We start from the raw sequence: 20,974 nt of genomic DNA, 5'->3' as shown, positions 1-20,974 counted from the left end.
CCTGCTTCTCCTGGGGATCCTGGTGGCAGCTCTTCTCATCTGGAGGCAGCCTCAGAACCAGGACAAAGCATCCTTCATGGTGAGCACCCAGCCCAGCCTGTGGGACATGCCAGGGAGAAGGTCCTGGGGCACTGAGTGCAGGCAAGTTCTGCAGCCCTGTGGGGAAAGGGTGGCACCGGGGGATGTTCCCTCAGCGTTAGGTCAGGCAGATCTTTGCTGCATCCACATTAATAAGGTACTGCTGGAGGCAGCATGTAGCTCACAGAGTTCTCCATAGGGACCATGAGGGTTCTTCTCCCCCATGGCCTGAGAGCTGAAGGGGCATCTCCCAGCTGAGCCCAGTGCCTGCTGGGGAATCAGAGCTGTTCTCCAGTAAAAAGATACCCGGCCTTAACACCCTGGCTTAGTTTTGTGAGTGCTTTGCTGCCTCCCACCTCAAATCCTGCTGTACCTCCTGCCCCAGTGCAGGACCTGTCAACCAAAACACCCTCCACAAGCATCCCTCTCCAGCACAGGCTGCAGTCCCAGCTTGGATCTCAGAGCCTCACAGCCAGGCTGGGCTTCCCCTTGCCTGTGGGCAACTAGTCAAAGCAGCAAAGAGCTGAATTTAGCTGTGGAATTTACCCTTGTGCTCCCTGCAGGTTCCCTGCCTGCCCTTCCTGCCTGTCCTCAGCATCTCCATCAACACTGTGCTGATGGCCCGGCTCAGCGCGGCCGCCTGGCTGCGGTACCTGCTCTGGATGGCTCTGGATAAGCACGGCCACTCACGGGGTTCCAAAGCTGGCACCAGCCCCTCTGGGTGGAACTCTGGTGGTTTGAGAGCCCGTGGCACTAATACTGCTCTGAACAGTGGTGGGGAGGGAGGAGATGCTGACCTTTGATGTCCAGAGGTGGTGGGAACACCCTGCCCTCTGATATGTGGCCCAAAGGAAGGGGCGAGCACTTGGTGATTGGGGGGGAAAGGAAGAGAAACACTCCATACACACCCTATTCTGCCCTTTCCCATGTTTCCTCATTTACTTTGGCTATGGGATCTGGCACAGCACTGAGAGCCACTGGCCCGAAAGGACAGGACCCCGGGAGCTGCCGGGAATCAGAGCCAGAGAAGTGGCCCTGGAGCCCTGCAGGACTGCCCTGTGCCCATCTGCTCCCGGGCAGTAAAAGGAGATGGCTCGTCCCTGAGTGCCTGGCTCCCTCCATCCTGTGCCCAGGGGGCAAGGAATCCCCTTGGGCTGTGGGTCCCATCCCACAGAAGGGGCCAGCCCTGTCAGAGCTGCAGGAGCTGCTTCCCCGAGTCGGGTGAACCTCCCTGAGCAGCCTCACAGCGAGCCCCTGCAGAAGCAGTTCTGTTTGGAGAGGATAAAGCACACGAGTGTTTTTGCTGCTGTTACTGGGCTGGGGTTTTGGTTTTTTCCTTTGAAACCTTTCCTTGCAGCCCCCCACAGCCCCCTTTGCTCTCGCCCACCCTGGTCCCTCAGCTGCTCACTGTGGAGTGGGGGCTTCTCGTGCTGCCCTGACCCTCCATTTTGCCTGGGCACCCAGCCTGAGCTGACCTATCATTCCCCCCATGACTGCCAAGGTACTGCCTGCTCCAGGCTTTTCCCTCCTTACCATGGGCAAGTCCTTTTCTGCACTCATTTATTCCTCCTCCTCAGTTCCCAGAGTCCCCTTTCCCAGAGCCAGGCACATTCCTCCAAGTCCCATCCAGGATCTGCCTGTGGGGCAGTGGGACATGATACCAGGTGTCCGGAGCAGGATGCCAGACCCCACCAGCCTCATATCCCTTTGTCCAGAAATCCTGATCCCTGGTGGGATTTGCTGGGGCATCCCCTGCTTTGTTGCTACAGTACCTGGGGGATGCAGGGATGATGTGTGGAGCAGAGGGTGCCCTGGGGGGACATGTTTCTGACACAACAGGCATCCCCATTTCCCCCTCTGGCCACCCCATGGAGGTGTGTGGGTAAGAGCTGGACCCCACATCCACGCTGCCTTCCTGGCTGCCCGTTCAGCTGCTCTGTTCCTGATAAGGGTCAGCACAAAGGACGGAAGTGGCTGTTGCAGTGGCCCTGATGCCTTGGCAAGGCTGGGAGGGTCTGGGTCTGCCCTGTGCTGGGAGCCCATTGAAATGAATGAAAAGAGGGAAGGAAAATGGGGATCGGCCTTAAGGGCCTCCTCTGGAGCTTCCTTGTCGAGTCTTTGTGGCGCCTGCTCCCACCCTTCCCCTTCTTCCCACTGTGTGGGGTGTGGAGCACCAGCCCCACTCTGGGATGCTCTTGTACCATTCCCCCCAAACCACTGACATGGGATTCCTGAGGCTGTTGCTTCTTACAGATTTGTAATTGTTACAGCCAGCAGCACCTTGGCTGGTGCACACACACACACACACGTACAGCCCTGGCTAAACAGCCCTGGGGAGGGAACAGGCCTGTGACAGCTCCGGAGCAGTGACTCCCACCACACCCAGGGGAAAGTGCTTCTGTGCATCCAGCCCTGACCCACAGCCATGCTGGCAGCATATTCCCCGATGGGGATGCACTGGCTCGAGCAGAGGGATGTGACCTGCCAAAGCCTGATACCCCCTGGGAGGATGCTTGCTCCCTGAACTTGCAGCTCCAGCCTCTGTCCAGCTTTTGGGGGAGAAGATGGGACTGGTGGTGCTGCTGATGGACAGTGGGAACAAGGAAGGCTTGGGGTCTTCGTGGCAGTGAGCTGGGACATGCCTGGGCTGCAGGAGCAGTACCTGGGAGACATTTGCTGAAGGAGGAGGAGGTGACTGGAACAGGAGGGCGTGGGTGTGAGCTCGGCCTAGTGAGGTTAATACCCTGTCCCCAGTGCCCTCCTCATTCCCCCGGTGCTTGTATTGTCCCCATCCTGTCCTAGTGGCCTGGGCAGCACTGGTGTTGTTTATACTCGGAGCCAAGCACTGGGTCAGATCCAGTCCAATGCAAGTCTTTGTGTCCTGGCTGATCCCTTTCACCCCCAGACAGCCCCTCACCAGGGGAAGGGGTGCAGGGAGTGCACGGTGGGTGGCCAGGGTCCCGCTGCAGCCCCACACGGGCTGGGGAAATGCAGGCGTAAGCGTCCCGTGAAATGCTCCATCACTCCGGTCCATGAGGCGCCCCGAGGGCTCGGCCAGCCCGGAGCCCTGCCCCGACTGGGGGCACTTGTGAGGGCAGCCCTGGGCTCACAGGGCCGGAGGGGAGCCCCGGCAGTCCCCCGGCAGCGCGGTGCCGTCGGTGCTACGTGGCGATGAGGGGCACCTCGCCGCAGCCATGGGGAAGGGGCCGCCGTCCCGCGTTGAGCACACGGTACAGCAGCTCTCCTTCTCCGGCGAGCCTGATCCCGCAGCTGTGCCTCCTTCTCCAGCGCCCCACGGGCGGCCTGGAGCTCCTCGGACAGCTGCCTGCGTGCAGAGGGCACAGGCTGCCGGAGCCGCTGGCAAAGCGCCCGCCAGCCCCTCTGCTCCTCGCAGAAAGCACCCGGTGGCACCGCAGGCTGCGATGTGCTCCCGCACTGCCACCTGTCCCCCCCATCGGAGGTGCCACCTGTGCACCGGGTGGGTGGGACCAGCATTTACCTCGCCATGAGCAAGTGGTTCTGGGTGCGAACTTGCAGGTCCTCGTTCTCCTGCTGGAGGGTTTTCACCTTCTCCTCCAGCAGAAGGTTCCTCTCCTCCTGGAAGGGAAGCATAAGGGTGAGGAGGGAGCTGGGAAGCACCTCTGAAGCCCCTGCCACCCCATTTTGGGTGAAATGCTGGCCTGGTGGCATTGTGCCTGCATCCCCTCCCCATGCCAAGAGAGGAAACGGGCTCCATCCACCTTTGCTCCAGCTGCAGTTTCTGGGCAGGATTAAGGTGGGTGGAAGAGCTGAAAAGAGGAAAGCCCACCTGTGACCCCCCCTTTCAACCCACCACGGTCTCCAGGTGCAGCAGCTTCTTGTCCAGCCCGTGGATGTGCTCATTCTTCATCTCAATGACGAAGTGCAGACTCTCCAGCTCCTGCTCCCAGAAGGGGCTGGGGCTCCCGTGCTCCTGCAGGGCCACCACTTGTGTTCAAAGGGCCTCAATGCCTCTCTGGGACAGGCTTTGCTCTCCCCTTCAGCTGTCCTGTGCTCCCCTCTGGTTCCAGCCCCACCCTGCCAGGATCCATCAGAGAAGCCCCTTGGCTTTGGGTCAGCACCCCGTAGCAGGTCCCCTCCCTGACACCCCTCCCTGCACCTGGATGTGCTTCTTGTAGTCTGTTCTCAAGAGTGACTCCTCCACCCGCTTCATCCTGTCCTGGAAGGATTTCAGCTGGGAATTCAGTGCCTGAATCATCTCCTAGGAGAGCCAGGGAAAAAGCAGAGTAAGAGGTATCTGGGATTTCTTTCTGAGCGTGGGGACTGCTGGGCTGTGGTATGCAAATAACCCCAGAGCTGGAGGAACTGATGTGGTCCCTGAGCACACCAGGAACTGAGGTGGCCACTGAGGAATGTGGGACACCTTGGCAGAACCAGCAGATGGTCCTCAAGCCCTTCACAGGCCCCCGTCCCCAGGGATTTCTCTGCAGGTACCTGTAAGGCTGCTTCAGACCTGTGGTGGGACTCTGCCAGCAGCAGCTTCTCCTGCTCGTGTGCTCTCTGGAGCTCTGTGGGGGAATGTGAGCTGAGTGCCACCAGTGTGGGGACACTGGGGCAGCAGGCCCCACCTGAGCCCCACAGTGCTGGAGAATAGGGGACAGCATCACCGTGGCCCTACAGGCAGCCAAAGGGGCACTGGCAGTACCGAGGAGAGGGGAGGGGGCTGCAGGGAGCCCTGCTGCCCCGGCACGCACCTTGCAGGGTTTCCGTGTGCTCTCTCCTCAGGGCATCAAACTGTTCCTTCAGCTCCAGCTCTTTTCTCTTTTCCACCTGGGAAGCAGTCATATGAGAAATCCCAGTGGAAGGGATGCAGAGCTTCACTGCTTTGGGCTTCCTCACCCTTTCCTAGACCTGTCCTCCTCCCAAAAATGGAGCCCAGCATGTGCCAGGTCCATGATCACTGCCTGGGAAGTCCTGGCTGGTGACACGCTCCATGCCCAGCTGCTGCCTCCAGCAGCACCAACCTTTCCAACTGACCTGGATCTCAATGTCCTGGGAGATGCTCTCACTGCCTGCCTGGCCAGCATCCCGCAGCTGCTCCTCCTCCTGGCCTTGGAGGAATCTCGCACTGTCCGTCCACTCTGGCACTGCTGCCTTCTCCCCATCCTCAGGAAGTAGGGAGGCATTGGCTGCAAGACAAACACAGCTGAAACAGCACTGGCTGCTTCCCTCTGTCTGGGCTGCCTGGACATCCTGGGCAGCTGAACCTGCCAATGTGATGGGCCAGGTTCAGCCCTGCCCTCTTCCCACTGGAGAAATACCTCCCTCCATCTCACTGGTCCAAATTAGCACTAGTTGGGATGGTGCTGGCAGGCTCAGAGAGGGCACAGAGCTTGCCAGGTCTCCTGTTCTGGGGATGACCTGTCTGACTGAGATGATGGGATGCCATTGGCTCTAGGATGCCATTGATCCATCATCTCTGGGATGCCATTGTCTCTGGAATGCTGTTTGCCCTCCTGCACCAGCATGAACCTACATCATCCCCATCCTCCCTGGTGCCGTGCTGGGGTCTGTCCACTGCTTCCTTAATATCATTCTGAGAAAGCACATCGAGGGAAAATCCATTTTTTTCTCACCATTCTCTGTCTTCAAGGCCGAGAGCTCCTGGGAAGCCGGACCCCTCTGCTGCTGGGCTTTTAGCTGTCTCTGGCAGAGAGAGAGGGGGCTGGAGCAAGGGGGAACAGAGAGGGGCAGGTGGCTGCAGGCAGAGAACACCCTGCACTGAGCCTGCATCAGCTCTGCTAGAACACAGCCCCTCGGGCAGCAGTGGTCCCTCCCCAGCCCCCTGCCCTCTTCCAGCCCTGAGCACCCATGGGTGTGCATGTGCTGCCCATCAGGTGGCCTCAAGCTCACACACTTCCCTGCATCCCAGGCATTTCACCATGTAGTACTCAGCTGGAAAACCCGGGGGATGCTCACAACATCCCCCTGACAGGGTGCTGGTGCAAAATAGGCTCCAGCAGCAAAACATCTGGGGGGGAGAGCAGGCAGCACTTGGCAGGGCTCCAGCTTTGGCACTCCCTTGCCACCCTCCTCCTGTCCTGGGATGCTCTGGTCAGTCTGGTCCCTGGCACCTTGCAGCCCCCAAACACACGCCTCTGCCAGGGCCTTACACAGATGAGCTTTGACACAGCTGGAGCGGCAGTGAGAAATGAAAAATAACCATAAATCAGAGGCGATACAGCCCCTGTGCAGGGCTGGCAGCAGGCAAGAGCTGGCGGCGGCCAAGCAATGACCTCAGGAGCGCAGGAATGTGCTGCACAGCCCCGCACTCCCGCACGCTCCCACTGCTGCCACGGGGCTGAGATAACCCAGAGCCGGGAGCTGCCTCCAGCAGCACAGCTCCATGGGATGCCTTCCAGCCCTGCATGGGTTTAATTTAGGCACTTGGAGGGGAGAAGAGGGGAAAAAAAAAAAAAAAAAAGAGTGGATATATTTTTATCAGTTGCTGAAAGATAGAAGCTCGCAGGCTCTCACGGCTCGGCCTCGCTGGTGCAGGGCAGATCTGGTCCCTGATGCCCATCACTGAGTTGTGCTTCTGGGCAGGGCATAGATGCACGAGCGGCGAGAAAATTCACCTGCAGACACGTTGCTGCTCTCCAGCCCCCGGCAGAGCTGCTCCTAAAAATACCGCTCCCTAAGGAAAGCAGCCGAGCTGCCTGCGGGGAGCCGGGAACCCGCTGCGCCGGCTGCTCCCCGGCTCGGCCCCGCGCACAGTGGCGCGGCCAAATACAGCCCGGATTAGGGAACCTGGCTTGGGAAAAAAGCAAGGGAAAGCAAACAGGCGTCCCTGTCTCCGCCTCCACTGCAGCCCCCCTTCTGGAGCTGGAGGGAGGCGCAGTTCCAGAGCGCAGGAGAACTCCAAGCCCCTGGGACGCCTCGGCTTTATCTTCCCTTCTATGGCATGAGCAGCCGCGGCGTTGAACGTGGCCCAGGCGAGGGGGCGAGGAGGCACCCGGCAGTCAAGAGTTCACAGGGCTTGTTTTGCTCGTTTATACAGCTCACCCTAAAAGCGTGGGTGCCCTGGGGTGCCGCTGAACCCTGGCACACCTGACTGCAGAGGGTCCCCAGGGATCCCCACCTGGCCCCTGACACACTTCATGACATTGTACATCTCCCTGGTATTTAATGTATCCATGTCCTGCGATGGGTTTTGAAGTCCAGGGATGGGGGGCAAGGGGAGAGATGAATGAGACAGTGGAGGCTCTGCAATCCTGAGGGCATCACAGGAGTCTCAAAAGGCCTCCTCCCCTCACCCCACACCGCATATTCCCCCCTTTTTTTTCACTGCAACAAAGCAAAGGCTGTGTAGGAGGACCCTCCTGACACAGGGGGGTGACACAGATCTCAAGGGTTTTGGATGATCTCAGCAGATCTGAGAGCAGGATGCTGTTACCACCTCCAGGAGGGACCCCAAACCCCCAAACCAAACCACCTCTGCTGCATGTGACCTGCTCACTGGCAAAGTGATGCCCAAGGACAGAGAGCCTAAGCTGGTCACTGCCATAGCACAGGCAATGTCCCCAGCACAGACCCAGGGAATCCTCACCTCTCCCCCACACCCCAAATCCAGCGTGATGGGGCCTGAGAGCTCCTCAGCCTCTAAAGGAAGATGATTTGAGACACCTGCACTGAACTCAGAAATAGCTGAAGCGAGCAACAGGTTCACCAGAATCAACAGACAAATCTAAATACTTGCCCTGAGGCTATGAGTGAGGCACCTTCCTACCTCTAGGAGCAATTAAAAGTGTCTAGAGCTAATTTTAGTCATAAGCACTCAATTGTCCTTTGGGTTAAAAGCTCCACCTCTGGGGTGAAAAGCAAAATTTGGCTGAGAGCTCTGAAATATGGAGGGACTTTCCATTGCCACTTCCAGAGCAGCTTTCTGGCACCCCGTGCCTCTGGTATTGCCTGGCGCATTTTAGAGAGCTGGAAAATCATCCTGGAATCTACTCTGTGTGTGTGGAAGGAGCAGGTTGGGAATTGCTCCAGCTGGAACAGTTTTGGCCAGGGGAAGAAGCAGCCTGATACATCCTGCAGGTGGGGGCCATCCACAGTGTAGCTTATCCTGTAAAGTCTTGGAAACCTCTGCCAAAAATACCTTCCAGCTATGAAAAAACCAAAAGTATCTACATTCTTAAAACTAAATATTTCTAATAGCCTGGAGCAGAACTGTTTATAGATGGATTAATAGGGATTTCCAACAGGACCTGAGTCATCTCCAAGGGTGCTGGGGTAGGGAGCACCAGTGCAGAGCAGCCGGGCACAGTGTGGGCAGCCAAGGTGGCTGCAGCCTCTGCTTCAGCTCTTAGCGTGAGGTGGGGTTTTGGACTGTATTTTTCTTCCTCTTTTCCTGTTTTACAAGTACATTAAGCAATTCAACCATGCAACCTAGCAGAGGAAATCACAAAGAGGCAGGAAATGAGTATTTAAATCCTGTCTCTGCTCCTGGGGAGGAGGTTTTGCTTTGTGGTTGTGGAGAAGGGGGCCAGGATTTGGTCCATGACTGTAACACCTCCCAGGACCTGCAGCAGATGCTCAGTGCTGCCAGAGCAATGCTGGCACAGGTCTGTGGGACCTGTCTTTAACCCGGCTGCTGTCTTTTCTCCAGTGATGGTGATGGTTGTGTTAGGTGATTATCACCTCTCCTACAGTCAGATCTGTGCCGCAGACCATAGGCAAACACTTCACACTGTTGACAGCCTCGAGTTTTGCATTCTGACCCTTCCCTGACTCCTGGTGCTACGTACAGTTCCTAGCTCTTGAAAATAAATTCACCCGAGCCCTGGAAGGCGGCCAAGCCTCAGCCCTGATCTTTTGGGAAGGCAACTTGGCCTCTCTCACGCCAGGAGCGTGACCAAAGTGCGAGCGGTGACCGTGAGTGGCCAAGCACGGGTGGATGGAGCTGAAGGGGAAGGAAATCCCGGGGACAGCGCCTGCAGCTCAGGGCTGGGTTCTCTCTGTGCCTCCGTTATCACCCCGCTGCCCGCAGACTGGTGCCAGAGAAGAATGAGGCCGCCAAGGCGCCTCCCCCAGGGCACACAGCGGCTCCTGGTATGTCATCCACCCACCAGACCCAACCCAGCACCAGCTCCTCAAGGTCACCTCAAACCCGGCACTGGCCTCAAAAGCCTCTGCAGCCCCCAGCCCTAGTAGAGTCCCCAACCCTGTGACCTGCACATGGCTTCTGGCTGGCCTTGCCCCCAGGGTGTGAAGTCTCCCCCAACCCCAAGCAACCCCAAGTCCACCCATCTTGCAACTCTGCAAGTCCACCCATCAGCAGTGGGAGGTGAAGGTCTCCCATCCTGCCTTTTGGCGCTTGGGACATGAGAACGTGGACAGGAGTGGCCCCACGCCTGCCCTTATGCCTTTTAGCCATAACGGGGATTTTAGGTGCTGCTTTCAGAATGACTTTCAGCCACAGCAGCAGGGCTGTTTTATGGGTTACGAGTGTTGGTGGGGAGTGCACAGGGCTGAGCAGAGGAGCTCGAGAGCAGGCAAGTGCAGGAAGGGAAGTGTCTGCAGGCAAATGACAAATTTCCGTGTTTCGGTAAACGTGGGGCTCTCAGCACCTGGGGCCTTGGGGCTGCTGTTTCTCCCTGTCCTATGCCCGTTCTTGAAAGCTCTCAGAGTCACAAAACGGCCCAAAAGTGTCTGATCTTATGACATAGCAGAGTGGGATTTTTTCCATGATGTGGAGAAGTGACCAAGCCTGCAAGTGCTGTAAATAAAGGCACTTGTTGGCTGCAGGGCTGTGCGAGCTCCGTGCCTGCTCCCCCTGCACATCCAGCAGTGGGTTCTGTGGTCCTGGGCAGCCGGGCTCTCACAGCTGGGTCTGCAAAGGGCCACCTGTGCCAGGGGCATGGCAGCACCATGGGGCCTTTCTGCCTTCCCTCCTTCCCCTGCCACCCTCCAGCAATCACAACACCCAACACCAGTAAGCACAGCACATCCGACAGCAAAAACATCTCCCGAGGTTAGGGGTGCGGCACTGGGGCAGCATGAGCACATCAAATAATGAAAATAGTAACAATAATAATGATAATAACAATCAGCAAATAATTTCAGACCTCATGGAAGAGCTCTTCAGTACAGAGCAACATGCTGAGATCTGAGGGGGACTCAAGAGTGTTCCACTATAGGAGTGTTCCCCTACAGGAGTGTTCCCCTACAGGAGTGATGCCTTCAGCACAAGGGGACACAACCTTTGGGATGAGGGACGATGGTATGGGAGGCTGGCAGAGGTCTAGCTGGGGGAACCCATGCCTGTCTTCTATGGGACCAGCATTCCCAACAGGCATTGTCATCCCAGATGCTGCACCCCCTTAATTATGGAATTCCCGTGACGTGGGGGTGAGCCTGGAGGGGTGCAGGAGGGTGCAGAAGGATGCAGAAGGGCGGGTGGCTGCCAGCTCTCATTGTCCCCGCTGCCACCTCCCCCACCACAATGCCGGTGGGGTCCCACGCAGCCGGGGACAGCCACACCGCCCGGCCCCACCGCTCCCCGGGGCAGGGAGGAACCCACGCCGGGTGCCCCCAACACCCCTCGTCCCCAGCAGTGCAAGCAGGGCTCCCCGCAAACATCAGCCCCACGCGAACCCCAACTCCATCAAACCCCGACAACGCGTACCCTCGGTCCCACGAGAGCCCGACCCCACGGAGCCCCGACCCCGAGCGAAGCCCAGCCCAAGCCCAGCCCAGCCCAGCCCAAAAGCTCCCGCAGCCGCTACCTCGGCACCGACGGGGCAGCAGCGCAGGGCGCTGCCGGTGCAGCCCATGGAGCCCCGGCGGGACCCGCTCAGCCACGGGGCGCGGGGCGCGGCATCCCCCGGCGAGCGGCACCGGGCGGGACGGGACGGGACGGGATGAGCCGCCCCAGCTGGCAGGCAGAAAAAAATAATTAAAAAAGAAGTAATAAAAAAGTCCGGCAGCTGCTGACAGGCAGCGCCGGGAGAGGGTGCTCTGCACCCCCGAGCCGCGGGCAGGGCCCCCGGCCGCAGCCTGCCCGCCCCCGGGGCTGGCCCTGGGCCCCCTCCACCCCGGGGTGTCCCCGCCCTGGGCCGGGGTGCTTCGGGAATGCTCTGTCCCAGGGATCCCCTGCACTGAGGATGCTCCGTTCTGGGTGTGGGGTAAGGAGAGCAGAACCCCTGCTCTGGCGTGTCCCCTCTTGGGCGAGGAGAAAGGGGAACAGGACCCCTGCACCAGAGCTGGGGTGGGAGCAGGACCCCCAGCACCAGCTGCTCAAGGGGCTTCCACTGCTGAACCCACCCCAGCCCCATTAGGAACAGGGATGAGAGTGAGAAAGCAGAATCCATCTGGCTTTTGCCATCACCCTATCAAGTTTCAGCTTGTGTGGGGGTAGTTGTGGAAAAGTGGTGGGTTTGGGGTGTTTTTCCTGGCAGAAGCTCTGCTCTGGGGGTCCTTGTGCTGGCTGGAGAGGGCTTTCGGTGTGATCCATACTGCCTGAGGGACTGCATCCTGGCAACCCTTCTCTTGAGCATCCTAAACACCCCAAATGCTGGGCCTGGAGCCAGGGTGCCCTTTTTGTAGGAGGAAATCCTACAGTTTGGAAATGGGTCCTGAACATGCAGGGAAAGACACAGACTTGAAAGTGTCCCATCTAAAAACTAATGTGAGGAAAGACAGGTTCTTCCAAATGTTTTGATTTTGATGGTTTTTTAAAATGCTTTTTTAAAATTACCTCTTTACACATTTCTGAATGACCACATATTTTGACCTGAAAACCCATTGGTGCTACCCAGAACTGCTGAAATAGAACTGTTTGAACCTGGTCACGAGGCTGTGCCTGTATGAAAACATCACAAGTTTTTGTCAACAAGTTTCTATTCTGACATTTTCCAAATATCCCCTGGGAGAAGTCCAAGCAGCCTGCGGCTCCGGGGATGCCAACACCTTGGCATTTTGCCTGGGCGGCAAAGGAGTGGAGGTGCCTGGTCATCCTGTCACGTTCGACTTGGAGGTGTTTTTCTTGCCCTGGTAACCCTGGGATGGGGGAAATTGTGAAACACCACTTGGATGGGAGGGTGGGGAAGGCAAGGGGCAGGCCCACGCTGCCCCAAGTCTCCCAGGGACTGGTGGGACCAGTTGCCTGCGTCCTCTTGGGTGGGTGCTGCTCAACCTCAGTGAAATTTCGTGAGTCACAGCAGCTTCTGGCATCAGCTCCCACTGCTCAGAAACCACCTGAGAGTCTCAGTTCTTATCTCTCCCAGCACTTCAGAGTGGGGCAAGTCTCCTTCCCTGCATGAGAGTACTTATTTGGGCTGAGTAGATCGTTTGTGGGATAAAAAGCTCTGACGGTGCAAGGTGCAGGTCTCCACCTCTCCAAGGTTAATTAAAAATCCTGGTCCAGACTTTAGAGACTGAAGGCCTACAGGGGCAAGCACAAAGCACATGCCGATTTCCAGGCTGAATTTGCATCGCTGGGGCCGTGGCTGCAAAGAGAAGCAACTGTGTGGGCAGCTGACGAGGATCCTGTCCAGCTGCCATCACGTCTTGCTGGTGCACCAAGGTCCAGGAGTTTGCACATGTGCTTGTGGAAATTTCTGCTTTTAACTGTGGGGTGCTGAAGGGGTGCTCTGAGATGCCCCCGTGCCACAAAATGGGGCTCCAGGTGGGGTTTCTCTTGACAATGGTGCAGAAAAACAGAGTTTGGTCACATCAGGCTGAGGCATTGAGCCAGCAGAGCAGAATTGGGGCTTGAGGATGGGCCTGTGCAGTGAGGCCAGCTCCAGCACCCTGATCCCCAGCTTCTGCTGCAGGCTCTGGTGTGACAACCCTGTGCTCCTAGAAATCGCTGACTTTTGGAGACAGGGCTGCCCAGACCACGTTACACCCTTCCTTCAGCCTGTGGGTGCATCTGTGAGGCTGCCTGCCAAAAGCCTTGCCTGTGCTATCCCGAAGGTCTCTTATTTTAGCTTGATTTTAGCAATTCCTCAGTTTCTCCAATCTTTCCTGTGGAGACTGCATGGGATGTGTGCTTGCCAGACAGGTCTTTCATCTCAGCCCTGCTTTATCCTCCTCTGCCCCAATACACTGAAAACTTGCTCCCTTTTGAGGACAGCATTTAAACATCCAGAAACTGCAAAGCGGGGGCTTTCCATGGCATTGTAGGGGTAACCAGAACACCACGGGGATCTCGGGAGCACAGGGGCCTGGACGCTGCACATAGGAGCCTGGAGCCAATGGGGACTGTGGCAGTGAGGGAATTTCTGCCCAGGCAAAGACAGGAAAGCAGAGGTGGTGTGTGGTGGCCCCACCTGAAGCAGCTTCAGCTTGTTTTGAAATTTGCCCAAATGTCTTTTTTTGGTGTTGTCTTGATCTCTCCCCAGGAATGACAGCAGCTGGAGATATCTCCAGGGTTTTGTCTAGAAAAGTGAGACAAGGAGGCTTTATCACATGCTTGTCTGAATTGCCGTAAATGGGATAACAGCTGGAAAGTCGAGTTAATTTGTACCAATGGTCATTTAAAGTGTTTGCCAAAGCTTATGGATAAGAAAAGCATTTGTGCAAACTGTTTAAGTGTCTCTTGTGGCTCTCTCTCTGATTCCAGCTGGTAAGGACTGGGCACAACAGGATGAGTTCAAGGCAGTGTCAGTGCCAGCCCTGCATGGTCTGTTTGCAGAGTGGTTCTGTGAGTGCACATGGGGTCACTTTTTGTTGTTGTTGGTTTTTTTTTTTTGTTTGCATATCTTATTTTCAGAAACCCAGTCTGGAAAAATAAAAAAAAAATTAAAAAAAAAGAGAGGTGGAGGATATTTGGAGGATATTTTGCTGGAAGGTTTTTGGGTGATGAGCTGGCCTGTGGTGGTGCCTGATGGGTCCTGGTAGAGCTGAAGCCCAGGCAGTGGAGAGAGGGTGGTCGTGGTTACACCCTTCGGCCCTGTTCATCACTTGCAATCTGTTTGCTGTTGTAAATGAGAGGTAATGAAGTCCCGGCTGCTTTTCTTCAATGCAAATTGAAGGTGTTTAACCAGGTCTGCTGAGACCTCGTGACTCGAGTTTGCATGGGTGAGATAGCTGAAAAAACTGTTCGAACTGCAGAAGTTCTCGCATGTGTTGGAGCCCAGAAAAAGCCACAGGCTCCTTTAGTGGGGATTTAGGTCACATGTACTTCTGCCTTGAGGTAGTACAACGATTTCAAGTCATTCCTGTCCCTGCCTGTGTTTTTCCAAGCAAAAAGATGTGGGTTAACCTGTTCTCACAGTCTTTTATTCTCTTTTTTCCCCCATGGCAAAATGAAGTAGAAAAGGATGAGAATAGGGGAGTGAAACCTTCACCCACATTGGCTGTGAGAAGCAGAAAAGCATGTGATGCCAGGGGCTCGAGGTGAGGGGCTCTGCTCTCCTCCCAGCCCCAAACACAATGCTCCGTCTGTGCTGCTGCCTTTCCCCATGCATCCCTATCCTTATCCCTGTCCTCCGGCTGCTCCAGGGCCTCAAAGTGAAAACTAATCCCAAGGAATAACTTTCTGCTCCGTTCCCGGGTGGGAGGAATGGGCTATTTATTCCTCATCCTTAAGCCTCGACAGTGGATCAGCGGCGCAGTTGTCGCTGCCGGCGCGGGGTGGGCAGCACCGTCCACGACATCCCCTGCCTGCTCCCACGCCCTGCCTGCACGCTCCCGCCTGGCCTCGCTGCTAAATAAGGACGAAAGGCTAAAAATAGAGCTGAGACAGGGGTTTGGACAAGCCAGGCAACCCTTCCCAGGGCTGGGAGCAATATGGGGAGGCCAAGCAGTGTCCACGTGCAAGGGAGAGCAGAGCTGACCATGGGGAAGGGTTTCACAAGTGAGTCCTGACGATGCTGTGGCAGGGGGGAAGGTCTGAGCCCTGCCACACTTGTGTCCTGTGTGCTCGGTTGGCTCAGCCCCTTCTGCAGGATAAAAGCATCCGTCCACCAAAGTATATGGGAAAATCCATGCTACTGTGCCGTTCCTGATGGCGGGGTACCCGCGTGACCGTTCCAGCATGATGGGGGTGCCTGGGGCAGCTCTGTCTGGAAAATGCTGCGCAAAACCGGGGTTAGGGATGGAAGAGGGGGTGTTAAATCCAACATTTTGGATAGATGGGTGGTAGGGGTACTGTGGCAAACTGCCCAGTCAGGAGCTACCCGATGCCAGTGTCCCCTCCCCCCTGCTCATATACATCGGGTTCGAGGGTCTCAAATATCTGAAATACCTCAAATATCTCTGCTCTTCAGCTGCCACCTGCCTTGTGCCGAGCGCGGGGGGAGCGTGGCGATCCCGGGTACAGACCAGAGGGTACCGCCGGGGCACCCCCGAGTGGGATGTGAGGAAAACCGCAGCCCTGGGTGGAGGGGTTGGTGGTGGGGAGATGGTCGTGTCTCCCCCATCGCAGCGGGGTGATGTGTGTGCTCTGGGGTGGTGGGTGCAGCTCCCGCCCCCCCGCTCCAAGTGCCGGCTCTGGGAGCTTGGGAAAGCGCCGCTTCCCGTCCCAGCATCCCTGCGAGTCCAGTCCTGCGCTTGGCAGCGAAACCGGGGAAGGGAGGGGAAAAAGAAGAAAGCAAAAGGGGTAGGGAAAATGTGAGCGTCCTCGGGGGAGGGAGGGGAATCTGGCGGTGGGCCGGGCTCGGAGAGAGGGCTCATCCCCTCGGCGCGGGGGTTCTTAGACCCACCGCTGCCAGCCAGGTCCTGCCGCGGCCCCTGCCCGCCGCTCGCCTCTCCACGGCTCGGAGCAGCTCCCCGGACTCATCCCGGCCCGTTCCCGGCGCATTCCCGGAGGATGCTGTGCGCGGGGCTGGCGCTGGCGCTGTGCGCGCTGCAGCTCGTTCCGGCCGCGCTCGCCGGGCCGCAGCCGCAGCTGCTGGTGGAGCGCAGCGGGGCCCGGCGGCTCAGCAAGGTGAGGAGGGACCCCGCACCCCGCATCTCTCGGGCACGGAGAGGGCTGCCGGGGGGCCTCGGCGGGGCGGAGAGGGGGAAGACTCCGTCATCCCGTTGGGATTACAGGAGGCCAGAAGCATTTCTTGCCCCGGCAGGGTGGAAGGTCGCTGGTGGGTGCGTGTTTGTGGTTGGGCAGGGGAGTGGGGTCCATGGACCCCCAGGGGACCCCGCAGCCCCCCGCTCTGGGGAGCAGTGCTGGAGGCTGAGGGTGAGCTCGGAGCAGGAGAGATCCAGTGTTTACAAACACTTCTCAACGCAGAAACCCAGCGGCCTCGTCCTTCGGCTGAGCGTCTCCCAGCTCTCATTTTGTTGCTCTGTGAGAACAGGCCAGGTTCTGCTTGTCTGTTCCCACGGAGTGCTGGGTCGGGCTCAGTAACACGCGCTGATTAAGATACAGCCAATTACCACGTGTAACTCTCACGCGGTGTGGAGGGGAAATATCACAATTTATTTTCCAGGAAATCTGCGCTTGCCCGAGGGAAGGAGGAACCGGTTGGAAAGGCTGGAGGGGGCTCGGTGGGCAGCAGTCTGCAGACACACACCAATGCTCAGCTCCCTGGAGCCTCTTTGCCTGCAGACTCTCGGGCTGCGAACTCCCAGCTCTTGCTCTGTGTCGGCGTGCAGCCTGCCCCTGTCCCGGCTTGTCCTGAGCGCTGTGTCCTGCCCTGGGCTGCTCCCGGCGGGCGAGCGGGATGGTGGGATGGGCTGCTCAGCTGCGTGGGCTGCACTGTGCCCGCTGGGGCTGCCGTGTGGCACCAGGCAATACAGCCTCCACCGGTTCTGCGGCTGCGAGCAGGCAGGGAGAGCCCCGCGTCATGGCATGGGGACACGGGCTGCTCCGGCCAAACCTGCTCGGGGAGGGAACCGGGGCTCGTCTCTTTGCCACTTGCCTCTGGCAGGCTCGGAGGTGGCTGTTGCAGGCAAGTGCTGCTATCCCTCCGCCTTTAAATCGGAGTGTCTTTACTGGTGGTGGCTGGACAGGTTGGTGGGACTTATAGGAAACAGGGGAGATGTCCCAGCATGACTCTTAACTCAGACAGGACACATAAGTGATGTCCCCCATTCAGGTGACATCTTCTTGCATGTGGATTTTCATTATCCCATAGGGCTCATTTGTACTCTGGATCAGGATTTGTACTCATTTATAGCTCAGGATCAGGCCCCTGGGGTGTATCAGGCAGAGGATGAGCCTGGCTCATCTGGTTCTTGAGTGTGATTCCCACTCCTGTGTGGAACCAGGTGGCTGGAGCTGGTGGACAAGGGCTCACAACAGCAGGACTAGTCCTGGATGAGGTGGGAGGCTGTGCCAACCCCACAGCCCCTCCAAGGGGATCCCCCCACACCCCTGCCCAGCATCCCCTTGGGCAGCGTAGCCACCACCTGGTCCCAGCTTGCTCTGACCTGTCCCCACACACCTTACTTGGTGCCGTTGGCATGAAGGATGCATCTTGCCTTGGTCACATGCAAAGTGTTTGGAGGCAGAGCTGAGACAAGTTTGGAAATTGCAGCCTGGTAATCCTCTTTGGGTGTAAAGTACATACAGAGGCACACGGACAGAGGGTTTCTGTAATGTCCTCAGGCTCGGGAGTTCAAGAATTGGCATTTGAAGAGGCTGAAGGTCATTTTCTGGCTCTCTGTGAGCAGATGTTTGGCAGGGGTCAGAGGTGCAGCTCTGGATAAACCTCCTACAAACACAAGGCAAGGCTTGCCCTGTCTCTAACTCCTCCTGTCTCTTGGTGCTGCAGGTTGGTGGCTTTGCCTGGGAGAACTGTGGTGACAAGAGGGACCCTGTGGTGCTGCAGAGCCTTTCTGTGGCACCTGACCCCATCAGCATCCCAGGGAGCCTGCGTGTCAGCGCGGCTGTCAAGAGTGGCAAGAGCATGGGTTCCCCTCTGACGGTAAGTGCCAGATGTGCCTCTGTGTGGTGAGGGAAGGCAGAGCTTCCCCAACCACTGACAGCTGGGAAATGCCTGTCACTGGGTACAGGAATGAGCAGCCCTTGGGGAGTGAGGTGCAGAGAGGTGCAGGGCTGAGCACACTGAGCTCTGTAAGCCAGAACAGGACAGTGGGCATGGGGAGACCCATGCTGGGAGCCTCCCAACCTTGTCCCTAGGACAGAAACCACCTGACTTGTCTCATGTCCTGGGGATGTAATGGCTCCAGGAGGGAAGTGAAACCCAAGTGCTGTGGGTGCTCCCCCACAGTGGGAGGTCACTGCAGGACCTGTTTTTCAGCAGCCAAGCCGGCTGCTCCTTTCAAGGACATGCCATGGCACTGCTCTGGGAGCCTTGGGCCATGCCAGCTGCCCTGCACCACTTTTTGGGAAGTTTTTGGAATGAGACAGAACATGTCTCTCCGTCCAGTGTGCATGGGCTGTCTCGAGCAATGCTATGGTGCCTGTTTGGGCCTGGGACTGTGGGGTGAGTGCTGGGGGAGTGTGGTGCCAGAACTGCAGGATGGGAGCACCCTGTTTTGGGACAGGCAGAGGAGAGGGGAAGGAGGTGGGCATGTAAGGTGTTAGGGGGTGTTATCTTAAGGGGTCAAGCTGAGGTTGGAGGAAGAGAAACTGCAGGTTGAGAGGAACTGAAAGCAGGAGGGCGTTCAGTGACCCCATGAACACCTCAAAGATTGCATGATCAGGAGCTGAGGGAGTTGGCTGGTGTGGAGCCGTGGGTGCCCGTGCTGGTTGTGCTGGTGCTGAACACCTTCCCTCCAGGCAGCGCTGGTGGTAGAGAAAGCGCTGGGTGACCTCTGGATCCAGCTGCCCTGCATCGACCAGCTGGGCAGCTGCACCTACAACGATGTCTGCAGCATTCTCGATGAACTCATCCCACCCGGCACGCCCTGCCCCGAGCCCCTGCTGACCTACGGCATCCCCTGCCACTGCCCCTTCAAAGCGGTACGGCCGAGCTCCCGCGGTGACCCTGGCAGTGCCAGTGGGTACCACCGTGCCCTTTGGCATTGGGCTGGGCTTTTGGTTGACTTCTTGCCTATCTGTCCCCTCTCCCCATAGGGCTCCTACTCCCTGCCAGCAAGTGACTTCGATGTGCCCGATGTGGAGCTCCCTTCCTGGATGACCAATGGCAACTACCGTGTCCGAGTGGTCGTCAGCAATGGCGGGGAGGAACTCAGCTGTGTCAAACTGGCCTTCTCCCTGCACTCCCACTGAGGGGTGGGACACCGTCCCTCCTTTCCCCACCAGCTTCGTCCCCTGTCCCATCCCATCCTGTTGCATCCCGTCCTGTCCCAACCCATCCCTGTGAGGTCCCTCCCTCCTGCTGTCAGGAGGAGGCAGCCCTTGTTCCCCCCTCCGCGCTCCCTCCCCTGCTACACCCAGTAAGGCCCCTTTGGCTGTTCTGCTGTCCCCAAACCCATCACCAGCATGTCTCCTGCCTGGACAGGGTGGCTTTGGAGCCTAACCCCAGCATGACCTGGGGTTGGTATTTTTTATCCAGTTTCTTTTTTTTTTTCTTAATCCTATCAGGGCAATTTTAGACAAAAACATTCCAGGGAAAAGCAGTATTTCTGGGAGCAGTCCATGGGGATGAGGGAGTGTTTGAGAGTGCTGGGGTAGGCTGAGGGGATGCAGCACTAGTTGCAGAGGGTGTCCCTGCTTCCCACCACCTCTGGCCAGAGCACAGGGCTGTTTTGCAGAAGTGTCCCCAACGTGGCTGCAGGAGACCTGTCCCTGTGCAGCAGCTCTGGGTCTGCTATTGCTGCATTCCTCTCCTGCATGGAGGACCAGCTTGGTAGCATGAGGCACCTGTGAAGGCACTTCCCCGTGCCCTTCCTTTGGCAAACATCAGGAACATAAGAGGACAGAAACCACCCGAGCCCCACGTGGACATTCCCATTTAGGGGGGACCAAGAGGCTGGTGATGCTCCCAGCAGCAGAAGGTTGGTTGATGGCTGTGCTCACTCCAGAGGGCGACACAAGGCTGTGATGAGCTGCTGGGGCACAGCCTGGTTGAGGACCAGTCCCACTCATCTCATTTTTTCTCTGGGACTGAGCCGAGACAGGAGGCTGCACTGGGACTATCCTTCCCCTAGGCTGGCAGATGCACCCAAACACAGAGCAGCATCCCGAACATGGCATAACTGGGAGATGACCATGAAGACCAGCAGCCTGGATCCTATCTGGGGGCCTCCTGGCTGTGGCTGGGGACTGTGATGTGGGCAGGCAGCGTCATTCCTGCTGATTCTTAGGGCAGGTGTGTCTGTCATCACTCCCCTGTGCCCGGTGCCACCAGACACCCACATCTCTTGCTGTCCCTGCCTGCTTGTGTTATTTAGCCCCTCAATAGGGCTGGTCTTCTCCAAGCACTTTATACGCCTTAACTGCTGCGGGTGTTTCTCCACCACATAGATATGCTCCCTCTGCCTTTCTGTGCCCTCCACTCACTTTATTTCACCCTGTGGCTTTGCCTGGAGAAGCACTAATCCTCTGCCCCTGCTCCCCGTCAGTGCCAGGGCAGCAACCTCCTTTTGGGCAGGTTCTGCATGTTCTTAATAAATCTTTTTACCAGGACGCGGAGCTGGTGCCTCTTGTTGCTGGGGGTGACCTTGAGGTGACATTTATTTGGCTGGGAATAGTGTGGATGTAGGTGTGAGCTGGGGGAGGTGGAGGTGGCGGGGTGGGGGCAGCAGTAGAGGATGCTGCAGCCAGAGGAACTGAGCAGCCCTGAGGCCAGTTCCTGTGTGAGGGGCAGGGCAGGGATCTGCAAACGCGGCGTTGTGATGTGGGGACGCAGGGACAGAGTCACGGTCCCGGGGGGCACAGCCCATGCTGAGGGGCTTTGAGGGTGTTGCTCATCCTGGTGACCTTCTGTAGCCCTGACACCTGAATGGCTCTGCGGGCCTTGCCCAAGGAACAGCCCGGCTGCGGGGGATCACAGAAGCACAAAATCAATGAACTTGAAGAAGACTGCGATAATATTGA

At 57.7% G+C, this 20,974-nt stretch overlaps 2 protein-coding genes across 2 annotated transcripts; one reads left to right on the top strand and one right to left on the bottom strand.

Moving 5' to 3' along the window:
- Positions 1-3,140: 3,140 nt before the first annotated feature.
- Positions 3,141-11,097, bottom strand: CCDC69 (coiled-coil domain containing 69). The gene is given in 10 exon segments (XM_039559639.1): positions 3,141-3,321; positions 3,323-3,403; positions 3,578-3,675; positions 3,911-4,030; positions 4,217-4,318; positions 4,552-4,625; positions 4,812-4,887; positions 5,095-5,246; positions 5,694-5,763; positions 10,848-11,097. Coding segments are annotated over 10 exon segments (903 nt in total). The 5' UTR covers positions 10,896-11,097; the 3' UTR covers positions 3,141-3,239.
- Positions 11,098-15,704: 4,607 nt separating this feature from the next.
- Positions 15,705-20,569, top strand: GM2A (GM2 ganglioside activator). Its single transcript, XM_039559640.1, has 4 exons — positions 15,705-15,994; positions 17,781-17,933; positions 18,752-18,934; positions 19,049-20,569. Exons 1-4 carry the CDS (start codon positions 15,878-15,880, stop codon positions 19,202-19,204), a joined length of 609 nt encoding a protein of 202 aa, XP_039415574.1. The 5' UTR covers positions 15,705-15,877; the 3' UTR covers positions 19,205-20,569.
- The last annotated feature ends 405 nt before the right edge of the window (positions 20,570-20,974 follow it).

This window comes from Corvus cornix, chromosome 13, assembly GCF_000738735.6.
Source record: "Corvus cornix cornix isolate S_Up_H32 chromosome 13, ASM73873v5, whole genome shotgun sequence".
NCBI lineage: Eukaryota > Metazoa > Chordata > Aves > Passeriformes > Corvidae > Corvus > Corvus cornix.
This window is presented reverse-complemented; position numbering and strand designations above follow the sequence as displayed.